At 39.2% G+C, this 20,710-nt stretch overlaps 1 protein-coding gene across 4 annotated transcripts in view; it reads left to right on the forward strand.

Moving 5' to 3' along the window:
* Window positions 1-11,060, forward strand: part of foxm1 (forkhead box M1) — a 37,023-nt gene extending 25,963 nt beyond the window's left edge. For all 4 annotated transcript variants that reach the window (XM_072552187.1, XM_072552185.1, XM_072552186.1 and 1 more), the window contains exons 6-9: window positions 1,380-1,448; window positions 2,302-2,359; window positions 3,188-3,387; window positions 5,328-11,060. In XM_072552187.1, coding sequence (XP_072408288.1) covers window positions 1,380-1,448; window positions 2,302-2,359; window positions 3,188-3,387; window positions 5,328-6,176 — 1,176 coding nt within the window. In that variant the 3' untranslated portion in view covers window positions 6,177-11,060. The remainder of the gene's footprint in view (window positions 1-1,379; window positions 1,449-2,301; window positions 2,360-3,187; window positions 3,388-5,327) is intronic.
* Window positions 11,061-20,710: the final 9,650 nt, after the last annotated feature.

The following is a 20,710-nucleotide window of genomic DNA, read 5'->3' on the forward strand; positions in this document are numbered from 1 at the left end:
AAGTAGTAATAGCTGATTTATATCTGGAGTTTTTCTCTATTATCTTGCAGAGATGAGCCGAACAGTTTCTTCCTTTTGAATTTTGATCTGCAGCTAATATTAAAATTCAAAGTAGAGGCTAATTGCATTGCAATAGAAGGGGAAAAAAATGGTTGACTTGAAGAAATATCCAGTAATTAGTATACTTATGTGAGCTAGCCTTACCTATCCAAACACAGATCAAATATGACTTTATAACCAGGATTTTTTGACTGGAATTCCAACTCCAGCTTCTCTGCAAAAGAAATGTCATTTTATTATTGTCTAATGTTTTAGGCAAATAATACCTGTAAACCAAACATTCAGTGCTGTTGGTAAACTAGGTTACTCCATCCGTGTTCCTGTCATATCAACTTATGCTCCATAATTCTGGAATTTAGTATTTCAGATTTATTATCATTGAGGCTTTGCATGAATATCATGTGACAGGCACAGGCAAAACAAAGATTGAGCACTGAAGGAGACCATTCCCTCCCTAATGCCACTGTGCGTCAACCTACAGCATGTGGACTTCAGTGATTTAAGATGTCAGTTCCCCACCATCTTATCATGGGTAGCTAGAAATGGACAATAAATGCTAGCTAGCCAGTGATGCCCACGTCCCATGAGCGAATATTTTTAAAAATCAGTCTGTCATGTCCATGTATCTCTCTGCAACAGCAAGTTAACTAGTACCTCTCCTCTGCCGTTTCTCTGTTGTTCAGTAAATATTTTCCCTTCAAATGCTTTTGAAACCTGTAATTAAATCTTCAACAATCTCTGTCAGGTACTCCATTCCCGTTTCTAGTTACTTGCTATGCGAAGATTTTTCCTGATATCGCCAATGGTTCTTTTGCCAAACACTTTAAGTCGATGACAGCTTAAAGATGTGCCCTGCAGTTCTCAACCCTTAGAGCATTGGGAACAGCTTCTCTCTATCTGTTCAGTCCAGATCCCCTCATGATTTTGAACACCTCTATCAAATCCCCTTAACCTGCTTGAATTAAAACAACCTCGGGCTCTTCAATCTATTGAAGTAACTGAAGTTCTTCATCCATGGGACTATTTTCATAAGTGTCTATGGTTTTTACCTACAGAATAACAGTAATTACATTTAAAAAGGCATTCACTAGCTGTAGGCAATAAGGATGTCCTGAGCACTTGAAAAGATTTGTATGTCAGTTCTTCTTGATGCACTTACAGGAAGAGATAGTTGTATGAATGCTGCATTTATTGAACTCAGTAAAAATACCCAGTTGATGGGAGGCACTTTATTCCAACATGATGTGAACGTTTTTAAACAATTTATATATGCATTTTAACCTTCAACACTTCTCATTCTTGATTGACATTTCATGCAGTCATCGGATTACAGCCCAACTGACCAAACCCATTGGATCCAAGCAGTGCCTGTGCTGGTCTGTCAACAAGTAAGACCTATATGCTCTTGGCAGCATCTTGTCACCTTTTTGTGTTGATCTCTGTTTAGCTGGCAGGGAGAAGGAGATATTACTATTGTTGATATTTGAACCAGGGCATCTATAATCTCAGCTATTATTTCTCTTTGTTGGCAGAATCCCATATTTAAAACTGAATGCATTAATTAACTTTCTTGGTCTCTGCTCCACTGTTGCTTTGAACAATGCTTTACCTATGCTTTATAGGTAAATATTGACTTCATAATCAGGATTGTTTTGCTTGGTTTTTGACTGTTGATTTCTCTGGGAAGCACAAATGGCATATGATTGTATTAATAAGACCACAGGACCATGACTGCAAATGGGTGGAAAAGAATCAAAGAAAAAGGGAATTAACAGGGAAACTAAGTGAATAAAAAGAGAAGGGAAATAACGGATTAAAATATTCCAAAGTAAGACAAGTGAAATTCAGGAAGTATAATCTTATGGAAAGGACCCAGAGAGCAAGAAGAAAATATCGCAGAGGGTGTGGATCAAGGAAGCAAAAATAATGTTAAGCAAAGAAAAATATTTGGAACATTCCTGTGTTACATTTCATATATTAAAGGGAACATACTGGCGTTTGATGAATTACTGCCTGTAAATTGAAGACTGTGCAATATTATAAAATGAATTAATCAGAGGTACCTAAACCATGGATTCAGCTATTGGTGTTCAGTAACATCAAATATTTATAGTTTTAAAAGGTTTCTGTGTCATTGTATGTCATCTGCCTCTGCCGAAGCAATGTGCAGTGTTTACTAATCTTGTGTTTATGAAAATATGCATGATTTAATATTTTTTGGTTTAATCTGTTTAATTTTAGCAACAAAAGCGAACTGGTACCACTGAGCTACCAAAGAGTAATGTTGCTGCCAGCACAGGTATGTGAAAAAGTAGCAGTTCTGATAAATGTGAACTTAAATTTTGAAATGTTTTGGTTTCAGTGTTATGTTGTAAGCTTATATTTGAGAAAGTTCATGCAGCTGCTGAAGAGATAGGATCATCTGACATTAGCCCCATGCCATATTTGGTACTGGTTCATTCTGTATTAAAGAGATGAATCATTTTTCCATAATGTAATTTTATTTGGTTTTGTCACACACCCATGTAAGGTGAAAATCCTACAGAACACACCAACCTATTTTAAGGGGTCTGTTTTCTGTTGCAATTTTTTTTAATCAACCTGATCAAACATGTTAATACATATCTCCAGGCAGATGGGACTTGAATCTAGACCTTCTGACCCAGAGGCAGGGACACTACCACGGTACCATAGTTTTCCATTGTCAGTGTACCTAGGATTGAATAATGGCTTGTTTAATTATTGCTGTAGTATTTAAATGATTGATCTGCTTCCCTCCAATCGATTGTTCACCTACCCCTCGTTCCAACTCTGTTATTCTAGATGTTAAGCATTTCCAGTATGACCTCAAACCACCTAATTTGAATTAAGTTTCAACAAATATTTATAGATTTTTGGATTTAAATCATGTCCCCATCCCAGTGGTGCAATTTTCAGTTTGACTATATCATTTCAATGATTGTCTTCAGTTCCTCACACTTTTGAGCTCCATTGCTGCTCCATTGTTATTTTCTGATTTAGAGCTGAATTAGATCAAATCCCATAATCTTTAACACTAGAGCAGAGATGGTGAGTCACACTTTAATAGGTCTATTTGATAAATTGTTTTCATGACTTTTTTGTACAGAAGTTAATCTGAGAAAGATGAAACCATTGCTGCCACGGACTGACTCCTACCTGGTACCCATTCAGTTGCCGGTCAGCTCCTCCCTCATCCTACAGCCATCTTCTCACATCACCCTACCAACAATCCAGGGGCACCATTCTTCAACTAGCAGCAGTAGCGAGTTGGCTAGGAAGCGCAAGCGTGTTCGGATTGCACCAAAGGTAATGTTCTTTCTAATGTGGTTCATTCCTCTGGGGCACTCAAACAGTCATCAGGTCAGCCAAAGCACTCCTACAAATGTCTGGTTGGATTAGGTTTTTTATCATCCTAAAATTAGCTCCCAGGATCAGCTAACTCTGACAGACTGCTGTACACGTTTATAGCTGTACCTGTTAAGACATTCTGTAATATTAAACTCTAAGCATCTTTTAGCCACTTCAGCTTCATAGCTAACTTTCCAAATGGAGTGAAATATCTTCAACTCTGTGCACTTAGACATGTTAAATTAAGGTTTTTACTTATCACAGTGGAATCTCCCTTGAACTACGATTTCTTTTTCCTTTAAGCGTTTCTCTTACCATGTAATATTTTCTTAACCCTCTCCTTCTGCTCTGCCTATCTTTCTCTCTCCCTCCCTCTCTCTCTCTCTCTCTCTCTCTCTCTCTCTCCCCCCTCTACCTCTCCTCTTGCTGTCGCACACACACTGTGACCTCTCGCTTGTCTGTTTCCCATTAACCCACCTCAGTGTTAATTTTTATCTGATTATACATGTGAAGCTGAGATCTCCAACCATTTCTTGACATCCTATGGAGTGATTGGTATCAAAGGACATTGGTATCTGTGATGCTGGAAACATTGGAGAGTGCCTCAATGGATCATCCATTCAAGACTTCTGACTGAAGATTGCTACGAATAGTTCAGCCTTACCTTTTGCACTGATTTGTTTGGCTCTTGCAACATTCAGAATGAGGCTATTTGTGCAGCCTCTTCCTCTAATGAGTTGGTTAGTCGTCCACCACCAATCACAACTGGATGTGGCAGGGCGGCAGAGCTTGGATCTGCTCCATTGTTTGTGGATTGCTTAGTTCTGTCTATCACTAGCTGCTTATGCTGTTGGCATGCAAATAGGTGTAGTGGACAGCGAAGAAGGTAACCTCCGAGCACAACGAGATCTTGATCAGATTGGCCAATGGGCTTAGGTGTGGCAGATGGAGTTTAATTTAGATAAATATGAGGTGCTGCATTTCGGAAAGGCAAATCAGGGCAGGACTTATACATTTAATGGTAAGGTCCTGGGGAGTGTTGCTGAACAAAGAGTCCTCGGAGTGCAGGTTGAAAGTTTTTTTGAAAGTGAAGTACACTTTCTAGATAGAAAGATCTAGATAGGATAATGAAGCTAGATAGGATAATGAAGAAGGCGTTTGGTATGCTTTCCTTTATTGATCAGAGCATCGAGTATAGGAGTTGGGAGCTCACGTAGTGGCTGTACAGGACATTGGTTTGGCCACTTTGGAGTATTGCATGCAATTCTGCTCTCCTTCCTATCGGAAGGATGTTGTGAAACTTGAAAGGGTTAAGAAAAGATTTATGAGAATGTTGCCAGAGTTGGAGTGTTTGAGCTATAGGGAGAGGCTGAATGGGCTGGGGCCGGAGGCTGATGGGGTGATCTTATAGAGATTTACAAAATCATCAGGGGCAAGGATAGGGTAAATAAGCAACATCCATTCCCTGGGGTGGGGGAGTCCAAAACTAGGGGGCATAGGTTTAAGGTGAGAGGGGCAAGATATAAAAGGGAACTGAGGGGCAACTTTCTCATGCAGAGTGTGGTGCATGGACAGAATGAGCTGCCAGAGGAAGTGGTGGAGGCTGGTACAATTACAACATTTAAAACTCATCGGAATGGGTATACGAATAGGAAGGGTTTAGAGAAAAATGGGCCAAATGCTGGCAAATAGGACTAGATTAATTTAGGATATTCCATTGGAATGGATGAATTGGACCGAAGAGTCTGTTTCTATGCTGTATATCTCTATGACTCTGTTTATTTACATTAAAAATAAAAATGTTAAGCAAAGTTTTATTTTTCAGAAGAAGATGTAACACTGCTCTTGAACATGGATGATTTCAAAATATTTAGTCTTTTTTGTGCTTTCTTTTTAAGGTTTCAAATGAGAGTCTGAGTTGTAATCATCCTGCAACCTCAATAAAGAATACTGAGAAACTGATGCTGATTCCACCAATCCCTCCAGTTACAGATAGTCATGAGAATTCTGCAGCAGCAAAACCCTATGAGGTCTCCAAGGAGAGCAGTTCCAGGCGAAAGCAGAGACATGTTCTTCAGCCTGTGGAGGAACCTGTTCTTCTGTTCCCAGAAGCCAGTGAGTCCATGGCAGAGAGTGGACTAGATTTGGGTTTTGTGTCTGGTTTCAATGAGTCTAGAACCTTGGACCAGTGCTCAGATTTTGCAAGCACCACAATAGACTATAACTTCAAAACACCCATTAAAGAGAAGCCCCATGATCTACCTTCCTCATCAACCCCCAGTAAAGGCACCAGTGAGAGCTCTCCAGTTAATGTAGCAAACAGCTGGAAGATTGCACTGACCCCTTTGAAAAAAGACGACAACCTATTTGAGTTCAGTCCTGTGAGGACACCATGTGGTTCCTTCCTAACACCCTTGCGTAATAACACAGGATACCTGAGTTTTAGTAGTACACCATTTAAGGACTTTGCTCTCTTTGAGTCACCACGAGAACTCTTGAACTCACCAGTTAAGGATCTTGTGTCTGACACAGGATTCTCCCCTCTTTCAGAGGGCAATTCTGGAAGGTGTTCTCGAGAACTTCAGATAAATGCAAACACCAAAGCTTTGACTGAAGGCTTGGTCTTAGACACTCTCAATGACAGTCTTAGTAAAATATTACTGGACATTAGCTTCACTGGCCTGGAGGATGAGGATTACGAACTTGGGAATATGAGCTGGTCAACACTAATTCCAGAACTGAGATAATTCATTTTGTGAGGAAAGGAGTTTTGCTGCTTAAATTATTTTTATTCTTGATGTTAATACCATTTCATGTTCAAACTGGTGTAGCTATCGAGTCAGAATTAGAAACACCTTCTTGGACTAAACCCTTTGGCAAAATTTCAGGTTATTTTTGAAGTCATCAATTCCTTGTGTCTGTATCTATAGGTATTTAGTTCCTCACCCAACTGGACTGTGCTTACTGTAACTGGATTAATCACTGTTCATATGTACAATCCTTTACACGTGTCTGTGAGTGTCTGCCATACTCTGTAGTGAATGTGTGTGTGTGTGTGTGTGTGTGTGTGTGTGTGTGTGTGTGTGTGTGTGTTTGCACGCGCGTGCGTGCACATATTGTCTTTGCTGCTGCTTTATCTTCCTGGATACAGGACATTCGGCCACTTTTAAAGTCCTTGAGATCTCCCTAGCACTGCATTTCTGATGATAGTCAGCAGATTTCTTTATTCTGACTACAGATTTTCTTATTTCTTGGTGTCTCCTCAGGGAATGTCAGAAAGTTTTGTATATCGTACTTGTAAATATATTTTTAAAAATGTAAAGAGAGAAATATGAAGGGGAATACAAGCCTTGTAATGCTTAGTGAGAGGAGAATGTGACTTTCTTAATTTCAGTGAAGGTCTGATCTTAACTGAAGCTTGTTGTCTAGTTAATAAGATATGAGATGATGCAGGCAAGTCATAGTTGATCAGTGTTGATTTAAATTGTCCACCTTTGATGTATCTTCGCAATTGACATTAATAGTTGCATTGCATACAGCAGCTGGCAACATTCAGTTCCAGCCCAAGAGGTTTTAATAGAAAATGTTGGAAATTAGTCAGTATCTGACTAGTTAACAATTTGGGTGTAATCAGAACTGCCAAAGATGCAAACTTTTTCCAGATTTTTCATTATTTCAGATTTCTAATTCTTGCAATTTGTTTTTCCTTCATGTACTCTAATTTCCAGGAAGAAAGCAACACTTTGTACCTCTATCAGCTTTATTTTTCTTGACTGATACCTGTTCACTAGATCAAGCCCCTTCTCCCTGACCAGTGAATCCACATTCTTCTGTGTATTGCTATGTAGCTTGCAAATCATCTTGTTACAAATATTGAAGTATTCACTTAAATGTGTGAAGTTTGGGTTTGGTGTTCAAAATTTATGATGTATTTCAGATTAAATGTGATACTGATACTGAATGTGAACGGTCCCTTTCTGTGACATACTTTTTAAAAAGATGAATAACAGAACAGAATTCTAAAATTCAGCATAAAGGCTCTCCAATAACAGCTACAAATAGTCCTTGAGATGGGAATTTGAAATCTACACTATACTGCAGTTTTAAACTAACCAAGAGCTTGAGCTTGCATCCTTGTGTTTCCAAGTTACTTGCTGTTGACTTCCTACTTTAGCAAATACGAAAATTCTCTCTCAGTTAAGGCCCTTCCCTGTTCATCAATCACATATCTGTAGTCCACTTTCAACCAGTTGATGGTTTATCACATAAACTAATTTAGTGGTTTGGCATCCTTCTTTCGGAAACACCAATGGTACTACCTTAATTAACTATTCTTTGACAGATTTTTTACTCACCAATCAATGTTAGGTTTGAGATTTAACAATTAATCCAGCATCAACTGCTGTTTGCAGAACTGAGTTCCAACGTTCTACCACTTTCTTCTTCTTCTAAATTCACTTCTGAAAAGTCTCTCTCTAAACTTTAGACTATAGTTCCTATCCTAGATTCCCCAATGACCAAACTTGTTTATCTATTGTTATCTATTCCCTTTAATATTTTGAAAACATCAATCAGATCACCCATTCAGTTCTTCTGGGATTTGGAGACTAATTTGTGCAATCTTTCCTCATAAAGTTTTGGAATGCTACTGGAAAGTTACATTATGCTGTATCACTCTAAGTGCTACATATCATGATATGGTAGCCAGCACTGTAGTGTAACCAGAAAATTGCACAGCTGAAGAACTCTATTCTAATATATTTTTATTTTCTTGGCAATTATTTTCTGCACATTTTGCATTCTGCTTGATATTTTATGTATTTGTTGCTCATTTATAAATCTCTTATTTATATTTTAATCAGAATTTTGTTTTAATCATTGATCTGGATACCCTTTCTTTCTCTCATGGGTATAATATCTTAACTGTGCCATCACTTTGCATGCATTTCATTGTTCACTAAAAGGTTTATTTATACCAATAGTTGCTTCCTATCTCCTGAGCCAGCTCACTTAAATTAGTCCTCTTCACTTGATTCAAAAAACAAAATACTGGAAACGAGAAATAAGAACAAAACATCTTCGGAGAGAGGAGCAGATTTAAACAGCAAGATTTTACCAACACATCTGATCGCTACCTCAATCAGAATTGCATTCGTAGGTAGGCAATGGAACCTTTCCCCTAATTTTATGGGTGACAGCTCATAAGTAGTTGCTGCAGCCTAATTGGAGTCACAACAGCTCAGCATCACAATCAGGAATAGTGGCCAAAGAAGAGGTAACACACGAGTCTTGCAGCATTGAGGAGGTACTTTGAAAAGTAGTTTTAAAAATGTTTAATGATTCAAGGAAACCCCTTTGAGGAAATAGTGGGGACTGTGCATAGCCCTCTCTAAGGTTCTGTAGAACAATCCCCACCAGGCCATGGTGGCTGCCTGCAGTCAGCTAGAAATGGCCTATACTTATTCAAATTGGCTTCCCTCCTTGTAGCTGGGAAACCAATCTGCAGGAGCTCCCTATGATTTTATCAAATTCCCCACTTTGATTTTATTCTTCTCATCTGTATTTAGATAACTGAAGTTCCTAACCATTACTATTCTTAATATTTTTAACTTTCCTGAAATTTACTGCAGATTTACTCCTCTATCTCTTTCCCAATACCTAGTGTTCTATAATGTACACCCAAAAAATGTTTTTAAATCATCTAGCACATTATCCTTCCCAGAACTACAACACTTTATAGTAGTACCATTTCTGCAATCCTGTATTTTTTTCCTTTTCAATCCCTCCTGAATACATGAAATGGTCACATGCAGGTTTTCTCGTGAATGAGAGACCAGGAACTCACTGTGCAGCAAGCTTCACTTTTATAGCTGGAATGTGAAGCTTCCAATTTCCTTCTTAATTGAGGAAAGCTTCCATATTGCCACTCATCATATCTCTATCTGGCCAGTTATGCATGGAGTTTACCAATCTTATTTCTCAACCCCTGCATTTATGTAATCTTGCATCAGTCTAGTTTGCATTTCTCTCCTGTTTGATTCCAGTTTTCTGAATTATGGTTTATGTTTAATGCTGCTTGTTTTTACCAGTTGTCAACGCTTCTTGTTTCTTTGACACTTTGCCATGATTTCCCTTTTCCTGTCCATAAAGTTTAGAACTTACCCCACAACACAAACTAACCTTCCTTTTGTGGACATTTATCTCAGCCCTGATCAGATGCAACCTGTGTGTTTTTGCAAAACCTTCCTGTATCTAAATGGGTCTCGATGCTTTGGGAATCTGAAGCCCTCCCTTTCTTCTGCATCATTTCACAGTAGCTCTATCTTGCCCTTTTCAATATATGCTACTGCATGCTTCTGATTCTATTAAAAACCCTGTCAGTAAATCTGCAATTATTTTCAGTTAAGTCTTGATCTCACTTCTTTCAAGCAAGGTCTGGATAAAAGATTATCTCATACCCCTGAAAAAAAATCTAATATTTTACTGTGCATAGGCTGTCAGGGTGCAATGTTTCTGAAAAAGTCCACATTCTGGTCTGATGTTCATTAATGTTAGGCTAAGTATTCTACATCTCTTGTTGCTCTATTGTACACCGCTTGAAGATGCTTTCATTTACATTCTTTCCTTTGAGGAAACTTTGGCCTGTGCATCAAGAGGCAGTTTGAAATTCCTGGGAAGAATGGTTTTCCCTGCACAAACTATTGGAAGGGTGTTAGCTGTCGGTTGAATTTGCTGATTATCTGTGCATTCTCTAATGCTTAGCCAGTAAGATTTTTCTTTTCATAAATTGGGACATTCCTGTGCAGTCAAGCAATGGGCTTCCCTTTCATAGAAGGACTTATTAAAATGCTTAACCAGGCAACTGGTTAAGAGGAGCATTTAGTTCTTGCCAAAGCGATTCCGTTACAATGATGCTAGTAGAAATGATTAACTGACAGGACAGTTTGTAATCTTTGCATTTTTTCTTATACCACGTATTGTGCTTTGGAGGCTCTTCAATACAGTGTTTGGCATGAAGTTTTTTTTTGTCTTTGTGATGCAATCATGATAGTGACATCAGGATCAAAACCACTTTGAAATTGTTATAGGTTGCATCAACGAACAAGACTGTTGGCTCATCCTGTACTCCTTACTGCTGTCAATCAGAGATGAAATGGTCTCTGTGCTTAACCACAGAAATCATATTTTCAAAGGACAACGTTAACTATGTTTGTTTTTAAAACCCGATTTGTGATCTGCTTCTACTTTGCATTCCAAAAAGGGGCCTATTAGTGTACCACTGAAACTCATTTCTCTGACTCCATGCAAATCTGAATTTTAATGGCTATTAGTTTGGCTGCTAAACATCTACACAGCTGAGTCACTAGATCATGCAACAGCAACGATAGTTGTAAATTATGAACAATACAGTTTTTCCACCTTGCAGTTCACGTAAATACATTTCAGAATAACCTACTTGTAAATGTTTCAGATTCTCTTAATGCACCTTAATAAAATGAATCCAATCTGTGCCTCAGACATGCAATCTCAATATAAGCAGCACATTGTGAAACTGTGTGTACTTGGTACATTGGCTGCTGTACAGCGATCAAATGTCAATAAATAAAAACTTCACTTGAGTTATAGTACGTTTTATAGTACTTGATTTATCTAGTATCTACTTTTATCTAGTACTTGATTTAGTTCGTTTTGTAACTACATTGCACTGCGCCTTTTTACATCATGAAAGTTCTGTAATTTTCATTCTCCAATATATGAATGCTATTTCCAGTGAGGATTTCACTTCTGTCGTCTGGAATGATATTGCATAAGAGAACAGAAATGCCCTCAAAACATTTGTGGTGAAATTAATACCTTTATTGCAACAGTACTCCTTCAGATACAGGATGTCTGGTTATTTTATTTTCACCAACATCTGCCTTTAATGTCAGTGGACTAATAATACAGACCAAATAATGCCCTTGGGATGTTTGTTCAAATCCCTCCATACTAGCTGGAATTTCAATAATAAAACAAAAAATTGAAAAGCTAGTCTCGGTTATGGTGAAATTAGTATTGACAGATTTTTAAATGTCAATCTGCTTCCCCCATTCGTCCTTTAGGGAAAGAAATCTGCTGTCTGTCCCTGCTCAGACCTACATGCGACTCCTTGTACACAGCAGTGTGGTTGCTTCAGCTGCCCTCCAAAATCCCAGGATTGTTGGTGAGAAGTATTATAATTATCATAGAAGACTGTGCAAGGATGGGAAACCAATTCTGGCCATGCCACTGCTCCTCACATTCTGTGAAAGAATAAAACTCTTTGTTTCCATGAGACAAAATTGTTAAAACAATCTAGCCAAAACTAATTCATAATCGTAAAATCATATATAAGTGTGAACACATTTCAGAATAGTGTGATCATGGATGTGAAAATGTCTTCATTTAAATATTGAACATCAGTAGTTTCAATTATAATATTGACTTTCTAAAGTTGGGTTAAGTCCAGAGAAATTGGTGATGGCTGGGTAGGTCTCTGTAAGTAATGGGATTAATTTGGAATAGGTAAAAGGCAAAAAAATGTTGGAACTAGAAAGTAAATTTTTTTCATTGGAGAAAAGGAGGAGGAGAGGGGACCTAATTGAGGTATACAAGATAATGAGAGGCATAGATAGAGTCGATAGCCAGAGACTATTTCCCAGGGCAGAAATGGCTAACACGAGGGCTCATAGTTTTAAGCGGGTTGGAGGAAAGTATAGAGGGGATGTCAGAAGCAGGTTCTTTATACAGAGAGTTGTGAGAGCATGGAATGCGTTGCCAGCAGCAATTGTGGAAGCAAGGTCATTGGGGACATTTAAGAGACTGCTGGACATGCATATGGTCACAGAAATTTGAGGGTGCATACATGAGGATCAGTGGTTGGCACAACATCATGGGTTGAAGGGCCTGTTCTGTGCTGTACTGTTCTATGTTCTATGTTCTAAATGAGCCCATAAATAGACCAGAGCTTTTTAAGGATGGGAATAGTTAGTTGATACAACCTAAGCATCGGAAATGTTTATTACAATAAGAAATCTGAATGGCTTAATGATCAGCAAATAAGACATTTTTAAATTAAGGAATTAAGTAAAAACAAATCCTTTGTATGTGATGTTTAATGTAAAATATAGTACAATGGCCTTAAAGATAATGTTTGGAGATTAGGTGCTGATTCCACAGATTCAAGTTCACGAAGGCACCTAATTGTAATTCTAATGAACTCAAAAACTTTTCACATTTGCCTGTACCTGTGTTTTTGTTTTTGCCACTGTTTTTACCTATTATTTACTTATCTATGCTACTTAACTCTGTGATCTACCTATTGCTCTCAAGACAAAGCTTTTCACTGTGCCTCGGTACACATGACAATAAATTCAATTCAATTCCATTCGATTCTAATGTCAAGAAACCAGTACTACAAAATTAAATGAATTGGACTCCATAGTCTACCCTCTCACTATCTCTGTAACCTTATGTCTGACAATTTCTGTGGCACATAAATGCCAGTATAGTCAGGCAGAATGGCCTATTGGTGTTCTGTAAAATCATGACAGTAATCCTGTAGAGTCATAGAGATGTACAACTGGAAACAGGCCCTCCGGTCCAACTCGTTCATGCCGACCAGATATCTTAACTTAATCTAGTCCCGTTTACCAGCGCTTGGCCCATATCCCTCCAAATCCTTCCTATTCATATACCCATCCAGGTGCCTTTTAAGTGTTGTAATTGTACCAGCCTCCACCACTTCTTCATACACCACCCTCTGAGTGAAAAATATGCCCCTTAGGTACCTTTTAAATCTTTCCCCTCTCACCCTAAACCTATGCCCTCTAGTTCTGGACTCCCCCACCCCAGGGAAAAATACCTTGTCTATTTACCATGTCCATGTCTCCCATGATTTTATAAGGTTACCCCTCAGCCTCTGATGTTCCAGGGAAAACAGCCTATTCAGCCTCTCCCTGTAGCTCAAATTCTGCAACCCTGGCAACATCCTTGTAAATCTTTTCTGAGCCCTTTCAACTTTCACAACATCTTTCCGTTAGGAAGGAGACCAGAATTGCACACAATATTCTAGAAGTGGCCAAACCAATGTTTTGTACAGCTGCAACTTGACCCCCAACTCCTCGATGCTCTGTCCAATAAAGGAAAGCATGCCAAACGCGTTCTTCACTATCCTATCTACCTGCGACTCTACTTTCAAGGAACTGTGAAGCTGCACTCCAAGGTCTCTGTTCAGCAACACTCCCCAGGAACTTATCATTAATGTATGAGTCCTGCCCTAATTTGCCTTTCCAAAATGCAGCAACTCACATTTATCTAAATTAAACTCCATCTGCCACTCCTCAGCCCATTGGCCCATCTGATCAAGATCCCATTGTACTCTGAGGTAACCTTCTTCGCTGTCCACTACACCTCCAATTCTGGTGTCATCTGCAAACTACATATACCTCCTATGTTCATATCCAAATCATTTATATAAGTGACGAAAAGCAGTGCACCCAGCACTGATATTTGGGACAGTTCTGCATTGCTTTAGTATTGACTTATTGCTCACTTCATGCTTACTTAGCCATGATATTACCAGCCATGTTTTCAACTTGCAGTTCTAAGGTCTGGGAATTTACTCCTTAAACTCCTCTGCCCATTCCCTTTTTGTGTTTAAAACATTCTTTGAATGCTATTTGTTCAATCAGGTTTTTTGATCACTCATCCTAATAGAGTATATATTTCTTTGCCTCAGTATCATATTTTGTCTAATTACGCCCCTGTGAGATAGCTTACATCATCAATATTATAAAATGGCCATATAAATTTAGGTAGCTCCTGAGTAATGTTGTTATTAACAGATATTGCATTGTTCAAAGGAAATACATTCATGGCAGTGGTCTCTAGTATTTCCTAATGATAGATAAAGTAAAAACTATGAAGTGAAACAGACCTGAAATTTGGCAAACTCCAAGAGCAATATATTTGTCAGAGGATTCATGCAAGAGGGTTTGAGGCATCCCAAATAAGGTCTATATGATGTGGAGGTGCCATTGTTGGACTGGGATGGACAAAGTTGAGTTGTGGTGCTAGAAAAGCACAGCAGGTCAGGCACCATCCGAGGAGCAGAAGAATTGACTTGTTTTGGCATAAGCCCTTCATCAGGAATGAGGCTTGTAGGCCAAGGGGGCTGAAAGATAAATGGGAGTGGGGGGGGGGGGGGGTAGCTGAGAATGCAATAGGTAGATGAAGGTTGGGTAAAGTCAGAAATCAAATGACACCAGGTTATAGTCCAGTCAGGTGACAAAGAAGCAGCAGTCTGAAAGCTTGTGATTTCAAATAAACGTGTTGGACTATAACCTGGTGTCATGTGACTTCTGACAAGGTCTGTATGAGGTGAGCACTAACACACAGTAGTGCTCACATATCCTCTCCTCAACCATTACCATCAAAGGATGAACGGTGGCTTAAAGAAGAGTGCAGAAGGGTATTAGAGCAGCACCAAATATACTTAAAATGAATCTGCAAAACAGAACTATTTGTGCCAAGCAGCATAAACAGCAAGTATTAGAACTAATTGATCCTATAACTATTGGATCATATCTAGGTTTTACAGTCCTGCCATACACAGTTGTGAATGGCGGTGGACAATTAAACAACTCACTGGAGGAAGATGCTCCACAAATATCCCCATCCTCAATACTGAGAGCGCCCAGCACAATGGTGCAAAAGGTAGGGCTGAAGCATTTGCAACAATCTTAAGCCAGAAATGCCGAATAAATAATCCATCTCAGCCTCCTTTAGTGGTCCTAGCATCACAGATGCCAGTCTTCAGGCAATTTGATTCACTCCACGTGATGTCAAGAAATAGTTGGAGGCACTGAATACTGCAAAGGCTACGAACCCTGACAACATCCCAACAATCGTACTGATGATTTATATCCAGAACTTACCACTCCCCTAGCCAAGCTGTTCCAGTGCAGTTGTCATACTGGTATCTACCTGATAATGTGGAAAATTGTCCAGGTATGATCTATAAACAAAACGCAGGACAAATCCAACCCGGCCAATTACTGTCCCACCAGTCTACTCTTGATCATCATTAAAGTGATGGAAGGTGTCATCAACAGCACCTGCTCAGCCATAACTTGCTCAGTGATGCCCAGTTTGGGTTCTGCCAGGGCCACTCAGCTCCTGACCTTATTACAACCTTGGTTCAAACATAGACAAAAAAGCTAAAAACCAGAGGTGAGGTGAGAGTGATAGTCCTTGTAATCGAGGATGCATTCAAAGGCATCAAGGAGCCCTAGCAAAACTGGAATCAATAGGCATCAAAGAGCAAACTCTCCACTGGTTAATCATACCTAGCACATAGGCAGATGGTTGTAATTGGTGGAGGTCAGTCTTCTCAGCTCCAGGAGATCTCTGTAGGAGTTCCTCAGGATAGTGTCCCAGGCCCAACCATCTTCAGCTGCTTCATCAATAACTCTCTCTCCATCAAAAGGTCAAGAGTGGTTATGTTCACCAATGATTGCACAATATTCAACACCAATCACAATTCCTCAGACACTGAAGCAGTCCATTTTAAATGCAGCAAGACCTGAACAATGGACTGAAGAGTGGCAAATAACATTCATGTCACACAAATGGCGGGTAATGACCATTTCCAATAAGAGATAATCTACCCACAACCTTTGGATATTCAATGGCATTATCATAACTGAATCTCCCACTATCAACAACCTGTGGGGTATCAATGACCAGAAACTCAGTTGATTCATTACATAAACACAGTGGTTACAAGAATAGGTCAGAGGCTAGGAATAATGCAGCAAGTGACTCACCTCCTGACTCCCCAAAACCAATCCACAGAACACACTTGAGGAGTTTGCTGGAAAAATCACCATTTGCCTGGATAAGTGTAGCTCCACAACACTCAAGAAGCTTGGCTCCAACAAAGACATAACAAGCTGCTTGATTGGCACCACATTAACAAAACTTCATGTCCTCCACCACTAACACGCAGTAGTAGCAGTAGACATATACCATCATCAGGATGCATTGCAGAATTTCAAGTTAGATAGCCCCTTCCAAACCCATGACCATTATCATGGGACAAAGTCAGCAGATACATGGGGACACCCCCAGTTGTAAAGTCTCCTCCATCCTGATATATGAAATATGTCACTGTTCTTTCAATGTTGTTGGGTCATAATTCTGGAATTCCCTCTAATTGTATTCTGGGTCAACCTACAGCATGTGGGCTACAGCAGTTCAAGAAGGCAGCTCACCACCATTTCTCAAGGGCACCTAGGGATACGCACTTGGCAGCAATGCCCACATCCCATAAGTAGATAAAAAATACCCTGTATTTAAAAAAATGTTTTCCCAGAACCAATCACGACAGTAGAATGGCAGGAACATCACGCCAGGCTGTCTTGTATTGACTTTGATTTTCTTGCAACCACAACTGTTAGTACTGCCTGTCACTTGTAAATGACATTGAGGAATTAGCATGGCCTTGGTATCCTAGCACTCTCTTCATCATCCAGCTAGTCTCACTACCAGTCTCACCTTGTAAAAGATAGGTTAGCATTAATAATCATCATCAAGGCTTCCAAAGCTTTGTTGTATCTTAGAAGCCTTGCTTTCTTTGATCATGACTTTGACTGTCAAGCAACATTTTTATCTTTTACACTTCTAATGTGAATTTTTGTTTCAAAGACTTCTTTGATGTTCTACTGCATGAGAGAAAAAGATAAACCATGTATGATCTCAAAAACTTCAGTGACATCATAAGCCTCCAGTGAAGTCAGCAACAATGGATTACTTAGCAACATTATTTTGGTAATGTGCATCACCAAGGAGACCAAACATGATGAAAGACTAAGGAAAATGTTGTCATGCTACTGACAGGAAATGAAAGCCTCACTGGAGAGAAATAGGGAGAAAGAGAACTTTTACCACATGGTAATTTTTCTATGTTACTGAATTTCTCAATAACTCGCAAGAGGATTGAACATGAGTTTTCCAGCCCCCTTAATGGGCACCAAACAGGACTAATTAAAATGAAATACAAGTCATAACAGTGACAAACATCTTAATGACTAAATAATGGACAGGTATGATAATATATGTACATTAGTGTAAACAATGGACTGCGTATGATGGTATATCTGCAATCTCTTAAACAATGAATCAGAGTAAAGGTCTGCACTACTGTTACACCTTTTTGAACTGCGTGAACAAGGATTGACCTTGAAAGAGTGGTGCAGATTGGTATATTCCAAGGTCCCTGCATGCTGAGGGACATACTAAAGATTGAGTCAGCTGTTGCCAAGGCAGTGGGGAAAGATCATTGACTGAGGTCTTTCTGCTGAAGTTAAGTGGGGGGTCTGTTAAGTTATTGGACCCTCCCAGTATCTCAAATATATATAAATACAACCTTACATGAGTAAAAGACGCTTTGCTTTGTTTACTGGATACAGTACAACTCCAATGTTTGTTTCGTTTTCTTCAAGTGCTATTGTACAGAACCGAACTGCTTTAATAACTATGTGTGTATGTTTTTGAATAAAGTATACTTTTGTATTTAAAAAAAAAACTGATGATGAATGGTGGTGGACGATTAAGCAGCTAACTAGAGATGTATCCATGAGCAACCCTGTCCTCAATGTGACAGGGCCCGAAACAAGTGCAAAAGACAGGGCTGAAGGACTCAAGTCATCTTCAGCCTGAAATGTTGAGTGAATTATCAAGCTTAGTCTCCTCCAGAGATCCCAGCATCACTGATGCGAGTCTTCACTCAAATGGATTCACTCTGGGTGCTGAGGATTTGTGCTCCAGAATTAGTTGTGTCTGTAGACAAGCTGTTCCAGTACAGTTTGCAATGCTAACATCTGCCTGACATTGTGGAAAATAATCTAGGCATATTCTACAAAAATTAGGACAAATCTGTTCTGGTCAATTATTAACACATCGGTTTACTCTCAGTCATCATCAAAGCAATGCCATGGTCATTGATAGTGCTGACAAGCATCACTCACTCAAGAAGAACAAGCAAAACTGATTTTAATGGAAAACAATGCGGGACATCTGTCTACAGATTGGAGTCAAACCTACCAAAAAGGAAGATGGTTGTAATTGTTGGAGGCAATTTCTCAACCCAAAACATTGCTACAAAATTTCTACATCAGAATCCGAGGTCCAACTAAGTGGCAAGTAATATTCATGCTGCATAAGTACCAGGTAACATGGCTTTCCAATAATAACAAGTCCATGTGCCTCCTCTTCACATTTCACAGAATTACCATTGCTAAAACCTCCACCATCAATGTCACCTTGAATAGAAATTTAACTGGGTCAGGAATTTAAATACGCAACTAAAAGACCAGTTCAGAGGCTGAGAATTCTGTGGTGAGGAGCTCACTATCTGGTGCCCTAAAGCTTTTCAATCACCGACAAAGTGTAGATCAGAATTGTGAAAGAATATGGTCTACTTTGCTGGACAAGTTCAACTCCAATGATCCTCAAGAAGCTTGATATCATCTGGGAAAAATAACTCGCTTAAATGGCACCCATTCACAACCTTAAGCATTCACTTTGATCAATGATGCAAAACAGCAATAAAGTTACATCTTTAAAATGTAGCACAGGGACTCACCAAGTCTTTTTCTGCAGCAAATCACCAGGATATCTTCAACAATTACTCCAAAATCTTCAACCTTTCTTACTTAGAAGAACAAGGACAACAAGCACATGAGAACGCTATTGCATACAATCCTGATTTGCAAATACATCAGTGTTCCTTCATCATCGGTGCTCATGAAGCTCCCTCCTGAATAATGCTCTCAGTATATGTTGCTGAACAAAGAGATATTGGAGTGCAGGTTCATAGCTCCTTGAAAGTAGAGTCGCAGGTGGATAGGATTGTGAAGAAGGTGTTTGGTATGCTTTCCTTTATTGGTCAGAGTATTGAGCACAGGATTTAGGAGGTCATGTTGCAGCTGTACAGGGCATTGGTTAGGCCACTGTTGGAATTTTGCGTGCAGTTCTGGTCTCCTTCCTATTGGAAAGATGTTGTGAAACTTGAAAGGGTTCAGAAAAGATTTACAAGGATGTTGTCAGGATGGAGGATTTGAGCTATAGGGAGAAGTTGAATAGGCTGGGGCTGTTTTCCCTGGAGGGTCGGAGGCTGAGGGGAGAGGTTATAGAGGTTTATAAAATCACGGATAGGATAAATAAACAAAGTCTCTTCCCTGGGGTAAGGGAGTTTAGGACTAAAGGGCATAGGTTTAAGTGAGAGGGGAAAGATATATAAGAGATCCTAGGAGCAACTTTTTCAAGCAGAGGGTGGTACGTGTATGGAATGAGCTGCCAGAGGAAGTGGTGGAGGCTGGTAAAATTGCAACATTTAAAAGGCATCTGGATGGGTATATGAATAGGAAAGATTTGGAGGGATATGGGCCAGAACTAGATGGGGTTGGGTTATCTGGTCGGTGTGGACAAGTTGGACCGAAGGTTCTTTTTCAGTGTTGTATATTTAGAGTCATAGAGTCATAGAGATGTACAGCATGGAAATAGACCAGATATCCCAACCCAATCTAGTCCCATCTGCCAGCACCCAGCCCATATCCCTCCAAACCCTTCCCTATATCTATGTGACATGGACTACAACATTTCAAGACGACAGCTCACCACCATCTTCTCATACACAGTTAGGGATAGACAACAAATTCTGTCCTTGCCAGCAACACTAACATACAAAATTTAATTTTAAAAGTTCACTGGTATAAACAATAAAACAGCGCCTAATGTTTTATTTTTAAGGTTGTTGCCTGGTATCTTTTCTGGGACAGCTTATTGGTCAGTACCTTCTGTTTGAATAGCCTCACATTCTGCCAGCCCTTGAGCTGACAGGATGGTTATGATATAATGATGACAGGAACAGACATTGGGAGGTTTGAACTGGTAGATGAAAAGAGCAGACACAGCAGGTAAGGCAATATAAATCAAATTTTGTCATTTTAATTTTAAATTTTAATACATAAATACATAGACCTTGGATTGTAAATATAAAAAATGTGTATCAAGGATGTTGAAATGTATGTAAAAAATATACAGAATCCATGGCTTTATAGAGGCTTACAATACAAAAGCAAGGGAGTTCTTCTTAACCTTTATAAGCCAATGGTTCGACACTAAATAGAATTTTGTGGCCAGTTCTGTGCACCACACTTTAGGATAGATATCATCTGGGAAAAGCAATTCGCTTGAA

Source organism: Chiloscyllium punctatum, chromosome 32 (genome assembly GCF_047496795.1).
Source record: "Chiloscyllium punctatum isolate Juve2018m chromosome 32, sChiPun1.3, whole genome shotgun sequence".
NCBI lineage: Eukaryota > Metazoa > Chordata > Chondrichthyes > Orectolobiformes > Hemiscylliidae > Chiloscyllium > Chiloscyllium punctatum.